This window comes from Salvia splendens, chromosome 12, assembly GCF_004379255.2.
Source record: "Salvia splendens isolate huo1 chromosome 12, SspV2, whole genome shotgun sequence".
Classification (NCBI taxonomy): domain Eukaryota; kingdom Viridiplantae; phylum Streptophyta; class Magnoliopsida; order Lamiales; family Lamiaceae; genus Salvia; species Salvia splendens.
The window spans coordinates 22,154,645-22,178,088 of NC_056043.1; the positions used below are offsets into that span (position 1 = coordinate 22,154,645).

The following is a 23,444-nucleotide window of genomic DNA, read 5'->3' on the forward strand; positions in this document are numbered from 1 at the left end:
GAAGGAGTAAATGCAAAAAGAAATACATATGTCATATTTATGGCCCAGATGGTTGGAGACAGCATCTCGTGACCTAGATGGCGCAAATTAGAAACCCTCTGGCGACATATTTCTACCCTTTTCTCTATTTATGCTTTCTCTTCTTACTTTTTCTTCACTCTTCTTCTGCTTATGCAATACAGGTGTATATTCTAATAATAATCTATTATACTCTCTTTTACGTTATTAATTATGATAATTTTAAATTATTATCACTTCATAACTGAAATTTTTTTTCATCTATATTATATTTACATAAAAATTGAAAATAATAAATATTAGTAGTAAATATTTTGAATTTCTGACTTGTCACTGACATTGAAGGAACCCTATAACTATTAACCGTGACTTGGGGCCCTATTGAATTCCTAGCTTCGCCATTAGTGGCGGAGTATAAGGTGGCGCCATATTCATTTCATTCCATATTAATTGAAATTTATAAAAATTATATTTAATGAATTAAACAAAAATAAAAATAAAAGAAAAAATAAACAAAAAGAAAGAAGACAAAATAAAGAATAAAAAAAGAATATTCATATAATAGAACAAGTCAAGACACTGGCTGGCATTATTTGTTTTAAATCGAAACAAGTTGATCACAATTCTTTGTAGTCCCCGTCAAACAAACTATGAGTGTCCCAATCCAAATGTGTCGGTTTTGTTATTTTTTGTGATTTTTCTAAGATTATGCAACGCCTTATTCTGCCCACTCATTGAACAACACTCCCTTCTGAGCTTCAAGAACTCTGTAATCGATCCCTACCATCATCTCTCTTCATGGAATGTCGACGTCAATTTGCTGCAAAAGGAAGGCCGTGACCTGCAACAATTCAACCGGCCATGTTCACCGCCTCCACCTCTCCGGTTTCGGCTTAAGAGGCCAAATAAATCCATCTCTTGCCAATCTCTCCCACTTGACTCATCTCGACCTGAACCTCAACACCTTCCATCAAACAATCCCTTCCTTCATCGCCTCACTCACCAATCTCGAGCACTTGAACCTCTCCTTCGCCGGTTTCCACGGAAAGATCCCCCATACCATCGGAAACCTCACACGTCTGCGCAGTTTGGACGTGGTCGGGTTTTCAAACATGGTATGGGGAGATCACCTGAACCACTACCACAGCATACATCTCGCTGGCTATCCGGAGATGGAGTATGTAGCGCGTGTGGCCTCTCCGAACCTGCTACATGTTGACACCCTTCGATGGCTCTCGCAGCTTTCGAGATTGGAGGCTCTCAACATGAACTATGTGAACCTCAGCAGAGCAAAGGAGTGGTTGCAGGTGATCAACACACTCCCTTCTTTGCAAAAGCTTCATTTTCAGAATTGCAGCCTTGATTACATATTTCCTTTAAATAGTCTCAATGTTACATCTTTAACTCTAATTGATCTCTCTTCTAACAAATTCCAATCCTTGGAGTTTCCAACATGGATTTTGGGGCTGAGAAATCTTAGTTATCTTGATCTAAGAAACAACTCCTTTGTAGGGCCCATTCCAAGTAGTTGCAATGCTACCAAACTCAAGTATATTGATATATCTTCTAATTTTCTCAATTCCACTGTTCCTAGTTCGCTGTACAATACTTGTAAGGAATTGGAATTCATCTATTTGGATTTCAATTTCCTACATGGTACAATACCAAGACAGTTTACAAACTTGTGCAGAGTTAAAAAACTGTCCTTGTCTTTCAATAGATTTGAGGGGACCATGTCTGATTCATTTGGAAATATGTCAAAATGCTCTTTGGAAGGTTTGGAAGAGCTAAATTTGCAGTTTAATCAGCTTTCCGGTTCGTTAATAGACCAACTAGGAGAATTCAAGAGTCTTGAACGACTTTTTCTTAATAAGAATTCGTTTTCGGGTATGATTCCCAGAAACTTGGGGAAGTTGTCATCATCGTTGCAAGTTTTGGGACTATCCCGAAACAATTTAACCGGAGATCTTCCCGATAGTTTGGGCCACCTTTGCAATCTTGAAAGGCTTCACATTGGTGGCAACAAGTTGAAAGGGGTTGTGAGGGAAAGTCTGTTTGCAAATCTCACAAAATTGAAGATATTAACTGCTTCTCAAAATGAGTTGAGTTTGAGATTAGGTGAGGATTGGAGTCCTCCTTTCCAACTTAAGCAACTTAGATTAGGATCTTGGAGCTTAAGTAATGGCTCCCAGATTCCTTCTTGGATTCTGAGGCAGAAGAATCTTTCAGCTTATCTTGACTTGTTTGATACTGGAATCTTCTCAGATGGTGTTCCTAGCTGGTTTTGGGAGATTCAGTTTTTGAATCTATCTCACAATCACCTCCATGGAAACATACCGGATATTCATGGCTCTACAGAAAATCAATATGTGTACACGAGTAGCAACCAGTTGGAGACAGATTGAGGGAGCTGGATTTATCGAGTTACTCGTTCTCTGGAGACATAGCTCACTTTCTATGTGATGACACATATGAAACATACTAGTTGGAGATCCTTCACTTGGGAGACAATCAATTAAGTGGGGAGTTGCCAGATTGTTGGATGAAATGGCCTTCTTTGAAGTATATCAACATAGGCAACAATCAACTATTTGGAAGCATCCCAACTTCTATTGGCCTTCTTGCAAATCTGCTATCTTTGAATCTTCAAAACAACAGTTTTTCAGGGCGCATACCTTCTTCAATGCACAACTGCAAGAAGATGCTGAAGATGGGGCTAGCAGATAACAGACTTGGTGGGGATATACCGACGTGGATAGGAACAAGCCTAGTCGAGTTGAGGATTCTCATATTGCACTCAAACAATCTGAGTGGTGAGATATCGCCCGAGCTTTGCCAGCTGAGCTATCTCCAGATATTGGATCTCTCAAACAACGAACTCTCGGGCGTGATACCAAGGTGTGTTCACAACTTCACTGCAATGGCTGTGAAGAAAAGCATGCCTGATCTGTACAAACTGTGTGGTGGTGAAAAGTCCATCTATTCTTTCTCAGTCTATATAGGAGGGTTTATAGAGAGTGCATTGATAGTCATAAAGAGAAGTAAACTGCAGTATGACACCATTATTCCCTTGGTCACTACTATTGATATTTCAAACAACAGTTTGCATGGAGAAATCCCAACTGAGGTGACATATTTATTGGAATTGAAATCCCTTAATTTGTCAAGAAATGAGTTGGTTGGTTTGGTGCCTGATCATATTGGAGACATGAAGCAGTTGGAATCACTTGATCTATCAAGAAACTCTTTATGTGATCTATTAATGGTTTGCAGTTTATTAGTGTTGAGCAGGAGGTGGAGAGATGCCTATTTTGGTTTGGAAGAAAGGATGTGGAACAAGCTCTGTGTGTTTGTCATTGTCAAATGGAGAAGAATCACATCCTCTGTATGATCATTTTATGTTTTTCTAACTGTGGTGTGTATGTTTCAATAATGTAAAAATATGCAATGTGTTTAGACTCTCCTTCTTGAAGATGGTAACCGAGAGGGATAAGGGATAAAAGGCTAGGCATGGTGAATTGCAAAGAACAAAGTTTATGATTCTCTTATTTCTGTATTTCTGTGTGTTTTACATTGTATACAATGATCTCTTTTTATAGGAGAGAAATACAAGTATATTTGGAAACATATCAATCTATTCTAGGTATAATCACTAATTGGTATTCTCCTAAAATAGATTTATTTCTTTCCTTGATTCTTTCCTTGAATTGTGTCTTCTAGGGTTTGACACTCCCCCTCAAGTTGAGCCGCGGCATCTCCGATGCTCAACTTGCCAAGAACTTCTTTGAACACTTTAGAATTCACAGCTTTGGTTAAGATGTCTGCCAGCTGATCCTCTGACCTCACAAAAAGAAATTCTATGACTCCTTTTTCTAGGTTCTCCTTAATGAAATGTCGATCTACTTCCACATGCTTAGTCCTGTCATGTTGCACTGGATTTTCTGAAATACTGATCGCCACCTTGTTGTCGCAGAATAACTGACTCTTCTGTGTTGGAGGAAATCCTATCTCCGTAAGTAACCTCCGCAACCACATAATCTCCGTTAAACCACTCTTGATTCCTCGGAACTCTGCTTCCGCACTAGATAAGGCAACGACCTTTTGTTTCTTGCTTCTCCAAGTGACCAGGTTTCCCCCTACGAACGTGAAGTATCCTCCCGTAGATTTCCTGTCAACTGGATTGCTTGCCCAATCAGCGTCAGTGTATCCATGAACCTCCAGATCTCCTCCTTTTTTCTAGGAGTACCCCGTATCCTACAGCCCCCTTCAGATATCTTACAATCTTCAAGGCAGCCTCCATATGGTCTTCTTGCGGTTTGTGCATAAACTGACTGACTATACCAACTGCATAGGTAATATCTGGTCGAGTATGTGAGAGATAGATCAACTTTCCCACCAATCGTTGATACTTCTCCCGGTCAGCTAGCTTTGCTCCTTCTTCTATCTTCAATCCATGGTTGGATACCATAGGAATATCTGAGGGCTTGCAATCTAGTAAACCAGTCTCTGCTAGTAAATCCAGTACGTACTTCTTCTGTCTGAGGAAGATTCCCTTCTTCGATCTCAAGACTTCGATTCCAAGGAAATATTTCAGTGCCCCCAACTCTTTCATCTCGAACTCCTTAGATAGATTCTCCTTCAGATTCTTGATTTCCTCTTCATCGTCTCCTGTGAGAATCATGTTGTCCACATAGATGATCAGACATGTCACCTTGCTGTCCTTCTTCTTAATGAACAATGTGTGGTCAGAGTGGCTTTGTTCATACTCATGCTTGAACATTGCCTGACAGAATCTCCCAAACCATATCTGGGGAGACTGTTTTAGTCCATACAAGGTTTTCCTCAATCTGCACACCTGTCCGTCTCCAAATTCTCCAAGAAAACCTGGAGGGGCATCCATGTAGACTTCCTTATTTTCTTCCAACTCTCAATGTAAAAAGGCGTTAGTGACATCCAGCTGATGTAAAGGCCAATCTCTAGATGCAGCTATAGACAGCAGTGTTCTAACTGTAGCTTGGCTACCGGAGAGAACGTCTCTGCATAATCCACTCCATAGACCTGAGTGTATCCCTTAGCCACCAGTCGTGCTTTATACCTCTCGATTGAACCATCTGCTTGTCTTTTGATTGTGAAGACCCATCGACATTCTACTGGCTTCTTTCCCTTTGGTAGAGTACACTTCTCCCATGTTCCATTCTTTATTAAGGCATCTATCTCTTTCTTCATTGCCTCCCTCCAATGTTTGTGTTTCATCGCCTCCTCAAAGGATTGAGGAATCTCATCCTCATAGAGGGCAGCTTCAAAAGCTCTAGCCATTTCTCTGAGATGTCCCTGCACAAGATTAGTTACAGAATATTGGGACTTTCGTCCTTTCCAGTCTAGAGAGTATCGCCGAGGAGGAACGCCTCTCGTACTCCTTAGCGGTAACTCATAACCCATGTCTGCTTGTTCCTCAATTTCCTCATTCTCCCTGTCACTATTAGTTTCTTCCACAGGAGTAATATTTCCAGAGTTATGACTATTTACCTCAGGATCCCTGACCGGGGTAGATAGCGAGGTGTCGCCGAACTCCTCGTCCTGCACATTAGAACTTGACGGCCCGGCGTTACCGCTAACTGTCTCTGGTGGACCGACGTTTAGAACAGGTTGACTTGGACTCGTCAAGTTTCCCTCCCCCTGACTGTTGTGATTCTCTTCCTGGTTTGGTGTAGGCTCGGGTATTGGTGTCGGTAGCCAGCCTAGTGAGTCAGTTTCCGGAATTTTTGGTCGACTCTCCCCCTGACCGCTAGGTTGGCTATAGAAGTATTCTCCCTCAACAAAGTCACAGTTCATGGTGGTATACATGGTTCTTGTTTTAGGATCATAGCATCTGTAGCCCTTTTGATTCCGGCCATACCCTAGGAAAACACATTTAACAGCACAAGGGGATAATTTAGACCGCTCGTGTTTGGGAATATGGACAAAGACGGAGCACCCAAATATCCTAGGTTCTAGATGAAGAGATGATGGGATAGTGGCTTGGGCAGATAGGATGTCCAAAGGTGTTTTGAAGTCCAGGATTTTGGTAGGGAGACGGTTTAGAAGGTAGACAGCAGTGGCTACGGCTTCTGGCCAAAAAGATTTTGGGATTCGGGATTTGATTAGGAAGGCTCGTGTGACTTCTAGAATATATCGGTTTTTCCTTTCTGCTACCCCGTTCTGTTCAGGAGTATGTGGACAGGTGGTTTGGTGGACTAATCCCTTTTCAGTGAAGAAAGACTACATTTTAGAATTGACAAACTCCCCCCCATTATCGGATCGAAGGATTTGGATATTGTGTTTGTATTGAGTTTGTACGAAGGTATAGAATTGGGTGAACTTGTCAAAAACTTCAGATTTTGTTTTTAAGAAACAAACCCAAGTCATGCGTGTATAATCATCAACAAACAACAAAAAATAGCGAAAGCCCGATCTCCCAGTAACAGGTGCAGGACCCCACACATCCGAATGAATTAATGAAAATGGAGTTTTCACTCTAGTATTATTTAACTTAAACGAATGTCTATGGCTTTTGGCCAAAAAACATGTTTAACAATTAAAGGTAAAAGAAGAATTCAACTTAGGAAAAAGCAGACGGAAATATCCTATAGATGGGTGCCCTAACCGGCGATGCCAAAGCCAAGCCTGCTTATCGGTCAGTCCGTGAGACAGCAACGCAGTACTCTGATGGGCCACCTCATCCACATAGTACAGTCCGTGTCGTTCAGTGCCACGCCCAACTATCGTCCCCGTTTGGGTATCCTGCAGTAAACAGAAACGAGGCTGCATTAGTAACTTGCAGTTCAATTCTTTAGTCGCATTACTAACTGACAATAATTTGTGAGATAGTGACGGAACAAATAAGCAATTCGAGAGTCGAAGGGTTTGGGAGATAGTGATGGTTCCCGCCCCCTGAACAGGTGCCAGATCTCCACTCGCAGTTTGAACATGGGTTTTATTTGACTTGGAAACACTTTCAAAATCAGACATATCAAAAGACATTGTGTCAGTTGCACCACAATCAAAAATCCAATTTTTATTCTTTTCTCCTATTTCTGAGGTAGATGACATGGCCAAGGCTTCAAAGGAATTTTGGCATTTTATTGTGGGATGTATCACAAGATTTTCACAAGGTTTAGGGGCTGGAATGTGTTTATGAGGAATTTTGGGGAGTTTAGAGGAGTTATTTTTGAAGTGGGGTACGGGGTGCAATATGTGAGGAGTTTTGTGGCTAGAAACAATAAGTCTATGGGGATGGGGTAAAAAACGTGATTTGGCAGAACTTGGAGGGTTCAAATAGAGAACCCCCCATTTACCTTCACTCCAAACCCTAGACGGGTCCGCCGCGTTTGCTTCTCCTCCAATCTGCACTCTCGCCGCCGTGACAGTGGCCATGGCTTTCTCCTCCCTGCGTCCGCCATAATTTCCGGTGGTGGTTGGAGTACCGAAGCCACCCGCCGCGTGCTCGGCGTAGGCGGCTTGGCCTCCGACCGCCGCTGCTGCTGATGCCGATGCCCTCGGTCCGCCGCGATTCGCCGCCCTCCGGAGCTTGGATTTCTTCATTTCATTCCACCATTCGGGATACCCATGAATGAGGAAGCAGGTATCTTTTGTATGCCTCTTTCCTCCGCAATGGCTACAAAACAATTTGCTTTTATCTTCGTCGCCTTTGCGGTGATTGGCTGGATACCGGGACGGCGCCGGTGGTGGCGGTGGAGGCTGACTGGTCCTGTTGCAGTCGAATACGATCAATCCCGCTCCAATTCCGGAGTCTGGTTGTTCGGTAGGTTTCAATATTTGCGCATTGTCGGCATTGCGCCTCACCATCGCGTATGCCTCTCGAGGAGTCGGTAATGGCTCTTTGTTGATGATCTCTTTCTTCACCGATTCATACCGTCCATCGAGTGCGGTAAGAAACTGATACACCCTCATCCTTTGGGTCCGTTGATTGTCTTTCTCGATTGACGGAGGATAGTCAATCGTGCTTGGATCTCAGGCGTCTATGGATATCCACAGATCCTGTAATTTTTGACACAATGCTTCCAAGGTCATTCCTCCTTGTTTGATCGTCATACATTGTTTGTGTAGGTCGTACACCTGAAATGGATCTCTCCCGCTGCCATACGTGATTGTCACCTCCCAAAGGTCCTTGGCGGTCGCGTATTGAGAAACTTCATTTACAAGGTCAGATTCGATGTTGTTGATAATCCAATTGAAGGTGCAGTGATCTCTCTGCTGCCACCTCGGGTAATTTGGGTCGGTTATCGGCGGTTCGGGGTCTGAAACTCCTATTATGTGAGAGGTCAGCCCTTTACAGCCAATAGCCCTCTTCATCAGGTTGGCCCATAGGGGATAGTTGTTCCCGTTGAGCTTTGTTTTGATGGTTACTTCCCCCAGCGATTCTGACTGGGTTGAGGGGTTTTTCGAGCTGTGCCCTGATGAAAATTCCTTAAATTTCAGGAATTCGACAAATTGTGCCGCGAAATCTGGTGGAAAATTGGTTTGGTTTTAAGTGTTTGTGTTATGTGGATCTGTGTTTGAACTCTCGGTGGTTTCTGACATTTTGTTTGCTCACAGGGTTAAGGACAGACGGTCGGGAAATGTAGCCTTGGGACGGTGATGAACTCTCTCTGAGTCCCCACCTTAATAACCTGCTTTGATACCATGATATAAATCCATGGGTTCCATCCTAAAACCAATTGGTGATAGGAGGAGGGGCCCATGAGACTTATATACTAGTTTCAGTTTTCTCTTGACACCGATGTGGGACAGTTATATGTTATATTTTTTAGTTTCAATTGCCAATCGATTGGACAATCGGTCTAATTTTTTTTCGATCGGTTGGACCACTTGGCCCAAATTTTCAGCCCAAATATACTGTTGGGTCAGTCATTTTTTTGGGTTTTACTGCTGGGTCAGTTAAATTTGACCCATAGTCGGCGACCCGCTTTGATACCATCTTGAAGATGGTAACCGAGAGGGATAAGGGATAAAAGGCTAGGCATGGTGAATTGCAGAGAACAAAGTTTATGATTCTCTTATTTCTGTATTTCTGTGTGTTTTACATTGTATACAATGATCTCTTTTTATAGGAGAGAAATACAAGTATATTTGAAAACATATCAATCTATTCTAGGTATAATCACTAATTGGTATTCTCCTAAAATAGATTTATTTCTTTCCTTGATTCTTTCCTTGATTCTTTCCTTGAATTGTGTCTTCTAGGGTTTGACACTCCTGTGCTTCTTTAATCAATTTATACAAAAACCATACATGTCTTTGTTTATCATCACATGTAGAATATGCAGTGTGCTTAGACTCCCTTGACAAATCCCTTGCGCGGTTGAGCCGTCTACGCCATCTCGTAACGTGATCGCCGCAAGTCCACCCGCCTAGCCCTCAGTGCCTCAAGGAAGAAAGGAGCTACTCCATCCCGAATACACCGCCAATAATATGTACTCCTACTCTCTGTGTCCCACTATAAGTAATCAACTTTTCATTCTGTGTTATCCCACATTAATTTCTTTTTATGTCAAAAAACATAAAAAAGCAACACCTTTATCTCTCTTGGTACTTTGTTTCTATCTTTCTTACTTTAATATTTCTTTATTTCTTTTATATTTTTCATGTTTGTACTTTATTCTATATACTTAACTTAATAAATATCATTTTCTTAAATACCTTGCCCGAAAAAACTCCTCACATATAATAGGACAGATGGAGTAGATCTTTTGAGGTTCTCGGATTACTTTTTATTGTTTGTTTTAACGGCTAACTTTATTCTTAACTATTTATGATTTTTATTTTGTTGATTTAATATTTATTGATTATTAATTTTGAGGCTTATTTCAATATCCTGGCAAAAATATGAGTACAACAAAAAATCTCCAAATGGCATTTTAGTGAAGAATAATGTCATCACTAGATAGTGAGTACGTGACACAGAATTAGTGACGGAAAATGCTGTCACTAATCAGCATTTTGCGACCACATATTTTGTCGCCGATACATTTAGCGACCACATATTTTGTCGGTGAGGATGTTACTAATACTAGTGAAGGACAAATCTGTGGCTAATATTTTTTGCCGATAACGTTAGAGTTGTCTCCCCCCTCCGCCATCTTTCTATTTTATTATTTCACTTAATCTTTGTTACTATTTGTTTCCGGCAAAGGCCGAATCATTGAGGTGGAAGTCTGCAGGCAGACTTGGAGGTAGAGCTGGTCGGGGTCGGGGTCGGAGGTCGACAAGTAATGTTCTCCCGCAGCCTCGTGGGACGGCGCGACTCCACCTGAGTGTGTCGTTGTATATATACTCCTAGGGACGTGATCAAATACTAACCATCTTAATGTGCAACCTGCTAACTAACACATTATATTAAAAATGTAACACAGTGACATGAATATGTCAATACAAATTTGTATTGACATTTTGTAAATGTCAAGATAAACTAACTTAATTATTTTGATCCCTTATAACTTTATTAGTGTACCCTACGCATAAATTTATAATTTACTAAATCGAAAAAAATAAAAAAAAACGTCGAACTCGCGAATATTTGAATCCAAACAAATCGTATTAGTACTTTTAAATCATACAATGCGTTCAATAAATTTATAAAGATGCGAACGAGGGGAGTCAATTGATATACTGGTGAGTATTTTTTCCGACTATGAACAGTGAGTGTTTCTAGAATATATTCTTTTTCAACTATGAGTTGATATTTGTTCTAAAAAAATAGAAAAGAATCCTGTAAATCGTTATTCTTTCCTACTACATTTTGAAAAATGATACCCATGTCTGGCTACCTTTCAAAATAAAAGATGTGGTGTGATCTTTACTTCAATTTGTTACAGGTCAAAACTTGTGTGCTGAGCATCATTATCTCATTTATTATTATTCGGCTATATAACTCTTAGATTAATGGAGTATATTTTATTTTTAAGATCTTAGAGCATCGAGAGAGGTATATATGATGCACGGTTCGTCGTCCGTGCACTGCAGGGTCATCCTGTTGAAGGGGTGGCACAGGCCTAGATGGCACGCATTGCGTACGTCTCACGCCATTCACGCGTGTTGCTCATGTGGGTCTCTTTGTGTGTTTTTTAGTGGTGCAACCAATATTTTAAAAACTAGACCAGTGAGTGAACCGGCGAGGCTACTGGTTCATGGTTCAATCGGTCGAACCGTTTCACTGTTGCAAATATATATAATTAAATAAATATATAAATAAAAAATATATAAAATTTAGTAAGTAATCAATTATAATTAGTAATAATATACTCCAATAATAAAAATATACTATTAAACTTTATGTATAATAAAGTAAATAAGAACAATATTTAAAATAAGTGAATGATAAAATTTAAATAATCTTTTTATCGATAATAATTAAATACATAAATTATTAATTAGTGTAGCTAAAAAAGGACATATTATATATAAATAGATACAATTTATATCAATTCAAAAAATATTTATATGATGAAATAATACTATAGCACATATATAAAATTAAACATGGATTTGTAGTTAATTTGGATAAAAATATATATTAGTATTATTAGTTATTACAGTAAATAATGAATTACATAAAACATTAAATCTTATGTATAATTAATAAATGACTAACAAAATATAATTAAAATTTAGTGGATGATAGTTACACCCTCCGGTCCCCATTAAATGTCTCATATTTGACCGGTGCGGATTTTAAGAAATTGTTTGACTTTGTGAATAAAAGTTAGTAGAAAAAAGTTAGTTGAATGTGTATTCTATTTTTATATAATAGTTTTATAATAATATGTGAGTGGGAATGAGTTAGTGGAATGTGAGGTCCACTACTAAAAATGGTAAAAGTGAAATGAGACATTTATTGAGGACCATCCAAATAAGGAAATATGAGACATTTAATGGGGACCGGAGGAAGTAAAATTGAACAAAAATTACATGTTTAATGTATAAGAATAATTAATGTTCATAATTTTTCATTCATATATATGTGGTGGAGTGGTAGAGATTCATCTATCACTCCTGGGTTTGACCCCCTCTAGTCTCCTATTTTAATTAAACTAGTTTTACCACCCGTGATATGCACGGACCAAATTATCTTTTAAAAAATCAAATATATTTTTTTAAAATATAATATTGTTGCAATTTTTGAAATTCAAAATAAAAACTATTGAAATATTGTATAAATATGATTATTAACATTTCAAAAAACATACTTTTACTTCTACATATATCAATCTATCGATCCACTATAACGGAAAGACATGAGGGAAAAAAATAAAAACAGAACAGGATATACAAACAAAATATTGAGAAATACTAAATACTAAAGTAAATAAATAAAAACAGTTTGAAAAATTAAATAGTTCATTATAAATTCAAACAACAAAATACAGAATTCAAATATCTTCTTAACAAAAACGTTACAAACATCTATCTAACACCAGTAATTCATACATTTTGAAAGACTTGTTTGTATACAACGTTAAGAGTAGAATCACTTCTACTATCAATTTCATCGCCACAAACTAAAATTTTCAATCATTCACGACTTGTGACTCTAGATATAGCAACATAAAGTTGTCCATGACAGAAGACAGGTTTTTTAAAAAATAATCCAACATGAGACAATGATTTGCCTTGACTTTTGTTAATGGTCATTGCATATGACACAGCCAGAGGAAATTGGTGTCGTTGGAATTTGAAAGGTAGCCTTAGATTAGACGGTATGAATGACATTCGCGGAATCAAAACCTTATCACCTAAATTATGCCCACCCAAGACACGGGCCTCCAAAACATAATCACCTAAACGGGTAATTATCAATCTGGTGTCATTACACAAACCATTAGAATGATATATGTTTCTTAACAACATCACAGGAGTTCCAAGTTTCAACATCAATTCATGATTAGGGGTACCTGAACATTTCAAATTATTCAAAAATTCAACAGAATGAATCTCAGCAGAACCATTTGAAGTGGAATCTGAATTTGAAATGCTATCAGAGCTCAAATATACCCGCCCTTGAGATTTATCCATTGAAATCATGAATTGGTTAACCTCATCAACAACATCAAGCGTGGGACCAAGTATAGCACGATCATACAAACAATTGCTCAACTCTTCAGAATCCATACATGAAGGGTATATGTTTTCAACAATGGTTTTAAGAGGATCTCCAACATTAGACAAAACAATGTCAGAGGGAAGATCAATTGCGACATCACCATCATTCGGACCACCAACAACTCCATCACCTATAGAAGCAACCCAAGATGAAAATTCCTTCAACTTAGAAGCTTCAACAGAAGATTCAACACTCAAAAGTCTCATGTTTCTGGTCAACCTCAACACTGTACAACTCCTCCAAAGATATGATGAGTTAATGGTGGCATTCACAACATTTTTCCGACTCCCTTTAGGAACAACAGGTAAAATTTGCCTAAAATCACCACCAAAAACTAGTTTTCCAACCAAACGGTTTGTCCATACTGGACTCACTATACACACGAAGAATATCTCTAAAAGTCCTATCAATGGCTTCTATGCAATGTTTGTGAATCATATGTGCTTCATCCCATATGATAGGTTTCGACTGTATGATAAGCTCAGCAAGATCACTTCCTTGTTTTATATTGCACATATAATCTTCATTAACATTGATAGGAATCTTAAACCGTGAGTGACCAGTTCTACCCCCATGTAACAATAAAGAAGCTATGCCACTGGATGCCACATTTAACACAATACCTCCTGTCGAACGAATCCCTGCTGACAAAGACCTTCATATAAATGTTTTTCCAGTACCTCCATAACCATAAACAAAAAATATTTTTCCTTCAGTAGAATTCACAGACGACATTATGGTATCATGAACATGAAGTTGCTCATTAGTGAACTTTGAATGAAATTCCAAGTGCTCTCTTCCTAATGCTTCACGATCATAAGACAACTCATCGCTGATCAATGTATTCTGAAATGTTTCAAAATACTGCGATTCTGGATACGGCATACCATGGTAGTCACGCAAACCTTTACCAACGTTCATTAACAATTTCTCAATGTCAGCCAACACAAAATTCTGAATTTCATCATCACTCAGCACCAAATCTGGAGTAGGAAAAATATGCATGTAATTTTTTGTTTATAAAACATAAAAATTTAATAAATACAACCAAAATATTTCAGTTCAAAAATACTTAGTAGATTCCTTAATTTTCTTTTGATTATAAACAACATCATTAGATAAATGTTTCCAACACTTTTTCCTTACAACATCCGATCGAGATACAGATTCCGATGACAACAGACTTACAAATAACAATCTCAATGAATGGGCAGATGACCAAAAAGAAGCCTCAACAATTCCATCAATATACTCTTTATCGTCATCCAACAATCCTAAAGCGAAGCACGCATCTCTAAACGTATCATGCTGAACACCATTAACAAATCTAAGATCCTCATAGCATGTAGCTCCCTTAACGACATTCAACAAACATCTCAAGTAATATGTGCATGAGGCAATCCACGTTTCTGAAACTCAATGGTATAAAGAACTGCATCACAAAAAATAAAAAGAATATGGTTAAATTATAAAATAATATCCTTAAATTCATATTTAATAAGACTTTAAAAAATATAAAATGAACCTGCTTTAACAGCTCCAAATATTTCTTAGTCTTAACATCCCTTATGAAACCATCCAACTTCACTTTAAACATTCTACTAACGATATCAGGGCGATCATCTGATTTTAGACCCCTAGACCCAACAAACCTCTAAATCTCAAGCCACTTAGGATTGCAGGTAAATCTTATAAAAGATTTGGATATCCAATCCACCTACATATAGCCATCGCATATTGATAATTCTGAATCGTATACCGAGCACCACCAACAAAACTAGAAGGCAATATAACAAGTTTTCCATGTCTGGAACTATCGATTTCACCACGTAGAACGGCCTCCTCTAACCCGCTATAGATTTCAGCACGCAATTTCTTTTGTTGCGTTAGAACAAACGTTAATCGCTCAGATTCAATCATAGTGTATGCATCCACAATAAATTGTTGATACAATCACTTCGCATACAAAATAATAGAACACTCAGCAACTCTATCATGCATGCGGTACGAAAAAAACTCTTTAGGGCTAACTCTCTTTCTATTGTTGGATGAGGATGTAGAAGAGTCAGAAAAACCTATGAATTCTGTATATTGATCCTCTCCATATAGAAAAACAACAACGGATATTGCAATGCAAGATAAGAAGGATGAAGTTCACTAATACGTTGAAGTTTTCCTGACTGTTTTTCAACAATAATGTCTCTATCACCCAATGCGTAGTCAAAATCGCCAACCACAAGCATAGCTACCTCAGAAACAGAAGGTAGGTTATCTGCCCTTCCATCCCTACCTCTTTTACTAAGCAACCCCAATTTCACATTTGGTGGACTATCTTGATTGATCATATCTTTAGCTAAACGAAATGACTTCACCAACGCATTATACTCATCCAACATAAATTGTAGGTCACATACAATCTCAGCATGAAGATTATTAGCATCATTTCTCCCACTAAAAAATAATAACTACATTTAAATAAAAAGACATACCTCACTGAGACAATTCTATTATTGATCTCATTATCTGTGTCATAAATATACAATTGACCAAACTTGGGAAGTTTACCATGCAGCGGTAGCAAACTACCAATTAAGTGGTAATTTTGACCGTGTAATCGAAAAATAGGAGGAGAACCACCGGTGTTCACACTATTATCAATTTTACCTCCTAAAGAAGTAAAACAAAACATAGAATTATATGAACGAATGTTTTTCCAGAAGTGGTTACTTTTGGCATCGTTAGAGAACATCAAACGCAATAAAACATCAAGTGGTCTGATCATCAGAGGAAGCTCAATATTCACATTCATACAACAAAGGGAATATCTCGGACTCTTCGGTTTATTCGGTTTACCAAGACGTTCCTCGTACCAAAACAACGCACCACAATGCGAACAGGAGAACAATGCATCACCAATATTCCAATAATCTACAGTTAAATATTAAAAATCAGTTTATTTGTATTTCTATTAACACATTTACAAATGAATATAAAAATCAAAAACTAAAAAGCGTTAGGAGCAAAGAATTGGTTAAATATAATAATTTTAATTATCGGATATTATGATAATATTAACAAAAATAAACAATAAAAATAGTTATAAATGCAGTATACCGAATTCATTAAACTTACATAAACATAAAGTTAATAAAATTCCATCTCAAAGTGATAAAAGAATACCTCCAGATTGATACAACAAAGACAGAACAATAGTGTTCCCTTCCGTAAGAAATATATTTCGTTCATCTGTTACAATATCACTTATAATAATAGGACTTCCAACAGATCCACCAACATATGCTTAAAATATAATTATTTAGTACAATTGAATTAAACAAAAAATAATTCAACAAATACTTATATTAGGTATATATAGAAATAAAAAAAAGTGAATTGAAAAAATTAATAGTATGTGAGTTCTACTATTATATAATATAATATAAGAGTGAAATGAGTTAGTGAAATATTAACTCCATTACTAAAGGTAATAAGAATGAAGTGAAACAATTAATAAGGGAGAGACCAAAATAAAAAACTTAACGGGGGACGGATGGAATATATTGTTTTCATAGTTCATAGACGGTAAGCATCGTGTACTTTCACACAATGCGTGTGTGAACTAAGAAAACAATATAGCATGTGAAAGAAATACTCCATCTGTTTACCATTACTGGTCACTAGTTTTCTTTTTTGTCCGTCCGCCAATATTTGTCATATTAACAATTTGTCACATAGTAAATCATTATTAGTAAAACTTTAATCCTTCAAAATTAATGTATTTATTTAATTTATATAAATGAATAACTATTAATGCTATTTGCGATAACAAGTTAGAGCATCCATAATGGGGCGGAGGATAGCCCGACCGATGCATCCTATGCCCTATCATCTGCCACTGCAGGTGCACGGACGATGGCTTCTCTTTCCTCCGTACCCTATGCTTCCTTCGGGGACGATGACTTCTAATTTCGCATCCTCCGGCCTATTTTCCGCCCCATTGCGGGGATGCAGACGATAGGTGTCTCAACTTATTTTAACACAAGTAACACCTGCAAGTCTACGGGGCTAGTGCAACGATTAGTAAGCTAGAGTATCGTATCCCACAAATACAAATTTGTACCAACTTAACTACCACGAACAAATATTAACTACTATCTAGACAACCGGAGTAGGTTTGGTTTGTTCTAAAATTTAAAAAAAGCATATAATAAGCAAGTAAACAAATAAGAACAAGTAAACAAGAAGTGAAAAGATAATATGGAGAAAGTTGTAGAACTCAAGGATCCGATGCACAATTCCAAGCTCTTATCCAATCTATTTGTCTTACATTTTGGTGTCCCTAGAGTTATTAAGTCGATCACAATTTTAGATTAAACCCCCTCCCGAGGTGAGAAACATGTAGATTAGGTGCTAGGATTGAAGTCCCCTTCAAATCCTACACCCCTAACTCTCAAAAGCACGATGAGATCAAAGACCTCACTCAAAACTTCAACTCTCCCGAGTTTTATTGTATTAAGGTGTGAATTATTCTTATTTCCAAAGTAACTATTTAATCTCCCGATTAATCTAATTAATCCTACACAATCAAGTGGTGATCAAGCAAATTGAAAGGACTAAACCCAAGAATAATCAAACAACTACAAGAGCAAGGTAAGAAAAAAATTGATTGAATAAAAACAATGAAATTAGTGCATCATCACCAATAATTCTACAAGAAAGGTTTAGCTACTCATGTTCATGTAGAAAACCAAGTTTAACACAAAGGAATTTAACAAATACATGGATAAAAAGATACTAATTACTCCCGTGAGATAGATCTATGGAGCGAAGCTTCAATCTTCTGATGTAGAGTCTTTAATCTTCAAATCTCTCTCGAAGGTGTTCTTGGGGTGTGTGTGAGTGTAGGAGGTGGTAGGTAGTGAATCAACCGGCAGTCTCTGCATCACTAGCCTTTTTTCTCCTTCAAAATCGCGTTTCATCAAAATCATCTCGCCAAAACAGCGCACCCGGCCGCGTGCATTTGTAAGGGTAAAATTCACCCGGCCCCGTGAAGCTTTTCGACCCCTTACTGGAAGTCCAATGTTGTATCAGTAGTACCCGGCCGGGTGAATTTACATGGTAATAATTCACCCTGCCCTGGACATCGTAGTGTTTTTATAACGGCCATAACTTCTTCTACCGGACTTCGATTGAGGCGTACGAGGTACCGACACGAAGCTCTTTCAAAGAAGAAGATAATGATATGCATTGGGGGCTGATTGGACTTTAATATCGTCACCAGAATTGCCTCGAACTAAGTTTGTGGCACATCTACATATTTTGTACCTTTTTCTAATTTTTTTCAATCATATTTCAACAAACATGTCAAAATACTAGAATATAAAAATTTAGTCATAATCATGTCAAACAAAGATAAAACATAACAAAATCATCCTAGACTACTCTCTAAAACCATGCAAAATCCAAGTATGTCAATAGGACCGAAGGATGCGACGCATTTTCTTCTTTTTTTATTTTTTTATTTCTTCTATATACATCACCACTTTTGTACTTCATTTCACATCTTTCACTCCACTCTCTTCCCCCGTTTCAATTTCTATCATTTGAAGAATGAATCCCTATGATTTTCCGAATCCAAATAGTCCCGACGGAATGCCGATGTTCGGCGGCGGTGGTGCCCGGTGATCGGGTACAGAACCTGACGAATACCGGTCGTTCGATACACCGAGTTTCGTCGAGTCCAACTAGGATCTGAACACCTAGTATGATTCGGAATTTACCACTGATTCCTACAGACTCTCCGACATGGAGCTGAGCCCCACCCCTGCCCCCAAGGAAAGGAAGAAAAAAAATGAAGTACAAAGCCCAGAAGTTGTCGCATCCAGGGATCAACAAAGAATTTGCCTCAGGGAGGACGAACTACAACATCGAGGAGACCGTGCTTCTATGACGTATTAGGTTGATATTTCGGAGGACCTGATGTTCGCCAACAACCAAAGACAAATCGCGTACTGAGAGCGCATCCCTGCCCATTACAACGCAAGGATGTTGTAAATTTTGTAAATTTTTTTCTATATTATATTACATCATATTATGAATAAAACAACTTCATCAAAACATAAATTACTCATTTTAAACTACAAAAACTAAATACATAAAAAAATACTTCTATTAAGTATATATAGAAACCAAATTATTCGGATATTATGATAATATTAACAAAAATAAACAATAAAAATAGTTATTAATGCAGTATACTCAATTCATTAAACTTACATAAACATAAAGTTAATAAAATTTCATCTCAATAGTGATAAAAGAATACCTCCATTTTGATACAACGAAGACGAAACAATAGTGCTCCCTTCCTTAAGAGATATATTTCGTTGATCTAGTACAATATCACTTATAATAATAGGACTTTCAACGGATCCACCAACACATGCTTCAAAAAAAATGCAGTTATATAATTTCCGGTTCATATTTTAGTTGTACAAACTCAGCTATATAATTTTATCCTATTGTTCATGTTATAAATGTGTGCAAACTAATCTATTTTTTATGTTTGTTCAGGTTTCGAGTTGCATGAACTTGGAGTATTTTTTAATCTCAATTCCTATTCAAAAATATATATAAGTAATTTTCTATAATACCTATTTGATTTTATCCTATTACACATGTTATTTTTGGATTGAAAGCTAATCTATTTTTTTATGTTTGTACAGGTTTCGAGTTGCATTGGAAGTTGGAGTATTTTTTTTTATCTCAATTCCTATTCAAATAAGTATATATGTAATTTTCTATAATACCTATTTATTTGTAATAGAATAAGTTTAAGTACACATTAATGAAACCTATACATAAAAATCGAAAAAAAAATAGAATACAAACATTGGAAACATAAATTGCTTTTACTTTGAGTGTAAAAACAGTAACAAATATGCATGAAATCAGACAAATATATATATATATATATATATATATATATATATATATATGACTGTGAATTGTGATCAATACCAAACCACTCCTAAACCTTAAACACCGAACAACATCATTATATGATAACCTGGAGTTCATTATAATGAACTAATAACAAACTTATAATGAACTTCAGATTTCTAAACTATGCATGATGATGTCATTGTTTTTAAATCTCAGAATTCCCTATAATGAATTATAAATAAAGTTGTAATGAACACCGCGTTATTATATAATGATGTGTTTGGCGTTTAGTGTTTTAAACTAGTTTGGTATATAATACAACCCTGAACCCTATAATACAACCCTATATATATATATATATATATATATATATATATATATATATATATATATATATATATATATATATATAGGGTCCTGTTAGGTTGAGATTATTTAGCTAAATTGAGAAATGAGATGCAATATCAGCCACTAATCCACAAGATTAACTAAATGTCAACAGCTATCACATTATGTCAACACGGGGGTATAAGTGTCATTTCATTTCAATAGTCAGAATATCAAATGTCAACAGCTCGTATTAAAATGTCAACAATTAAAAGATAACACATACAATTCACATATCAATACCGAGAATATCAAATGTCAACAACTCGTATTAAAATGTCAACAACTAAAAAATAACACTTACAATTCACATTTGAATACCGAGAATATCAAATGTCAGCAACTCGTATTAAAATGTCAACAACTAAAAAATAACACTTACAATTCACATATCAATACCGAGAATATCAAATGTCAACAACTCGTATTAAAATGTCAACAACTAAAAAATAACACTTATAATTCACATTTGAATACCGAGAATATCAAATGTCAACAACTAAAAAATAACACTTACAATTCACATTTGAATACCGAGAATATCAAATGTCAACAACTCGTATTAAAATGTCAACAACTAAAAATAACACTTATAATTCACATATCAATTACGAGAATATCAAATGTCAACAACTCGTATTAAAATATCAACAACTAAAAAATAACACTTATAAGGATTCACCGAATGCTTCGATCTGATCCACACAAGCAACAACATCACCAAATGCTTCGATCTGATCCACACAAGCAACAACGCTTTTGCGGAGCTTCAATTCCAAATCGGAGCTTCAATTCCAAATCTATTTGAATTTCTTACAATTCAATTACCATTCCCAAACGTATGATGAAAATTTTCAATTTTAAAATTACCAATTCAAATTTGTTTATCTTTAATAAACAGCAGCTTTTGTTTATAGCACAGTGCAAAACAAATTTTTCGGCAGTGGGAATTGAAATAGAAAATTGAGCTCAATTGAATCACAAATTCAGATTATGAACTGCATCTACTCATCTATTTCCAAATTCAAACGAAATCGACCAGAAATCAAAATTCATTTACCGCACAAAATTAGTCGATCGAAATTTCCTCTGCATCACGCTAAAATGGAGATCTTCGCGTCGGCCTTCTCGAGCTACTTCTTCGCCTCCTCCGCCTCCTCCTTCGTCACTCTTTCCTTCAATCAATTTCTTCGCCTCCTTCAGCGCCAGGCTCGTCAAAGCCCTAACCACCTTAATCGCCGCGATCCTTGAGTTGCTTGCACGTCGTCGATCACCACGTCGAAGGGGGCGAAGGAGGCGGCGGAGACGCCGAGCTTGTCCTGGAGGTACTCGACGAGCTTCTGAGTGTCGGCGAAGGTGAGGTTCGAGATCTGGTCACCGAGCTCGACGACTTTCTCCGGAGCATCGACGGCGGCGAAGGGTGGAGGTGTGTGGTGCGGCGGCGGAGGGGGGAGGTTTTGAGGGGAAATTCGATGGTGTGGCAGGGAATGTGGGGGTGGGTGAGCGGTAATCTTAAAAAAATATCAATTTCACTCAAAAAATCTCCTCCTCGTCAACCACCGCCGCTCCTCATCTCCGCCGCACTTCATCTCCACCGCTGTCGCACGACTCCACATCCTCCTCCACTGCCGCCGCCATTGCTGCGCCTCCGAATTGGAAGGCGAAATGGAAGGCTTCTCGAATGACGCTGCCGAGTTCCCCTATTTCTCCGGCGTCAATCTGTTCGACAGTATTGATTTCGACGATCTCTTCCTCGGAATCGACGAGAGCGACGTTTTGCCCGATTTCGAGATGGAACCCGAGCTCCTCGCCGACATCATTGATTTCTACTCTTTGTTGGATTTTGTAGTGAGATCTGTGATTTTACTCATTTTTCCTGAATTGGAATTTGTAGATCTGAAAATTGGAACAATAAGATTTGTGAGATATTGAATCCTCATGTCGAAATTGTTAGATTTTTTAATTGACTAATAGATTTTGTGTATGTTGGTGGAAGCTCTGCTATGTTTCTGAATTTGATAGAGTTGTTGACATTTTAATAGAGTTGTTGACATTTGATATTATCGCTATTGATATGTGAATTATAAGTGTTATTTTTTAGTTGTTGGCATTTTAATAGAGTTGTTGACATTTGATATTCTCGCTATTGATATTGTTTTTGAGCTGTTGACACTTTATACATGTCGTTGACAGGCTGTTGACATTTTATATACAGACTATTAACATGTTGTTGACATTTTGCTATAAGTTGTTGACATTTGATATGCATGCTATTGACATATATTGTATGAACACGATGCCTGAACTTGTGTCAATTAAAAAAATTAAGATAAAATAGTTGTTATTTTTAATTACAAGAATTGTTTTTTAGTTGTTGACACTATATACAAGTTGTTGACAAGCTGTTGACATTTTGCTATAAATTGTTAACATTTGATATGCAGGCTATTGACATGTGTTGTATGATCATGATGTCAAAACTTGTGTCGAATAAAAATTGAAGATAAAATAGTTGTTATTTTTAAATTACAAGAATTGTTTTTGAGTTGTTGACACTATATACAAATTGTTGACAAGTTGTTGACATTTGATATACAAGTTGTTGATATTTTCATATAAGTTGTTGATATTTTATACGAAAGCAATTGACATGTATTGCATGATCATGATACCAGAACTTGTTTCAAATAAAAAAATTAAGACCAAATAGTTGTTCTTTTTTAATTATAAGAATTATTTTTGCGTTGTTGACATTTCAATATAAGTTGTTGAACTGGTTGACATTTCATATATATTACATACTGCTAAGTTCAAAAGTCAGAAACCACAATAGTTGTTCATGGTTTGTGTGGGTAGTGCAGGTTTTAGGAAGAAGCCTTCACCAACCCAAAGTTTGATGAGTTTAGAGGCACGTATCTCACAATCTTCGGGGAAT

The 23,444-nt window shown here is 37.1% G+C and overlaps 2 protein-coding genes and 1 pseudogene across 8 annotated transcripts; 1 reads left to right on the forward strand and 2 right to left on the reverse strand.

The window, feature by feature from the left end:
- Positions 1-649: 649 nt before the first annotated feature.
- On the forward strand, positions 650-8,808 carry LOC121756961 (receptor-like protein EIX2). Of its 7 annotated transcripts, none has more exons than XM_042152403.1 (4): positions 650-1,325; positions 8,125-8,220; positions 8,497-8,536; positions 8,614-8,808. In XM_042152403.1, exons 1-4 carry the CDS (start codon positions 822-824, stop codon positions 8,640-8,642), a joined length of 669 nt encoding a protein of 222 aa, XP_042008337.1. In that variant the 5' UTR covers positions 650-821; the 3' UTR covers positions 8,643-8,808. The 7 variants fall into 6 exon arrangements, 6 of the variants coding, with proteins under 6 accessions (XP_042008337.1, XP_042008336.1, XP_042008335.1 ...); XM_042152402.1 differs by having other exon boundaries at positions 8,497-8,525; XR_006041138.1 differs by having other exon boundaries at positions 8,125-8,536.
- A 3,784-nt stretch (positions 8,809-12,592) lies between these two features.
- On the reverse strand, positions 12,593-15,097 carry LOC121757711. The gene is made up of 7 exons (XM_042153213.1): positions 14,937-15,097; positions 14,703-14,814; positions 14,311-14,530; positions 13,858-14,160; positions 12,969-13,550; positions 12,802-12,854; positions 12,593-12,607 (listed from the first exon to the last, which is right to left on the reverse strand). The coding sequence occupies exons 1-7, from the start codon at positions 15,095-15,097 to the stop codon at positions 12,593-12,595; spliced, it is 1,446 nt and encodes a 481-aa protein (XP_042009147.1).
- A 6,506-nt stretch (positions 15,098-21,603) lies between these two features.
- On the reverse strand, positions 21,604-22,147 carry LOC121757712 (annotated as a pseudogene).
- Between the last annotated feature and the right edge of the window lie 1,297 nt (positions 22,148-23,444).

Excerpts from the sequence above, each read along its gene's own strand:
- LOC121756961 (XM_042152399.1), top strand. The coding sequence starts at position 2,561 with ATGAAATGGCCTTCTTTGAAGTATATCAACATAGGCAACAATCAACTA.
- LOC121757711 (XM_042153213.1), bottom strand. The coding sequence starts at position 15,097 with ATGATTGAATCTGAGCGATTAACGTTTGTTCTAACGCAACAAAAGAAA. Across the intron at positions 14,815-14,936 it reads AGTTTTGTTGGTGGTGCTCG|GGGTCTAAAATCAGATGATC; the intron begins GTATACGATTCA and ends TGTTGGGTCTAG. Across the intron at positions 14,161-14,310 it reads GGATGTTGTAAGGAAAAAGT|ATTTGGTGCTGAGTGATGAT; the intron begins GTTGGAAACATT and ends TTCCTACTCCAG.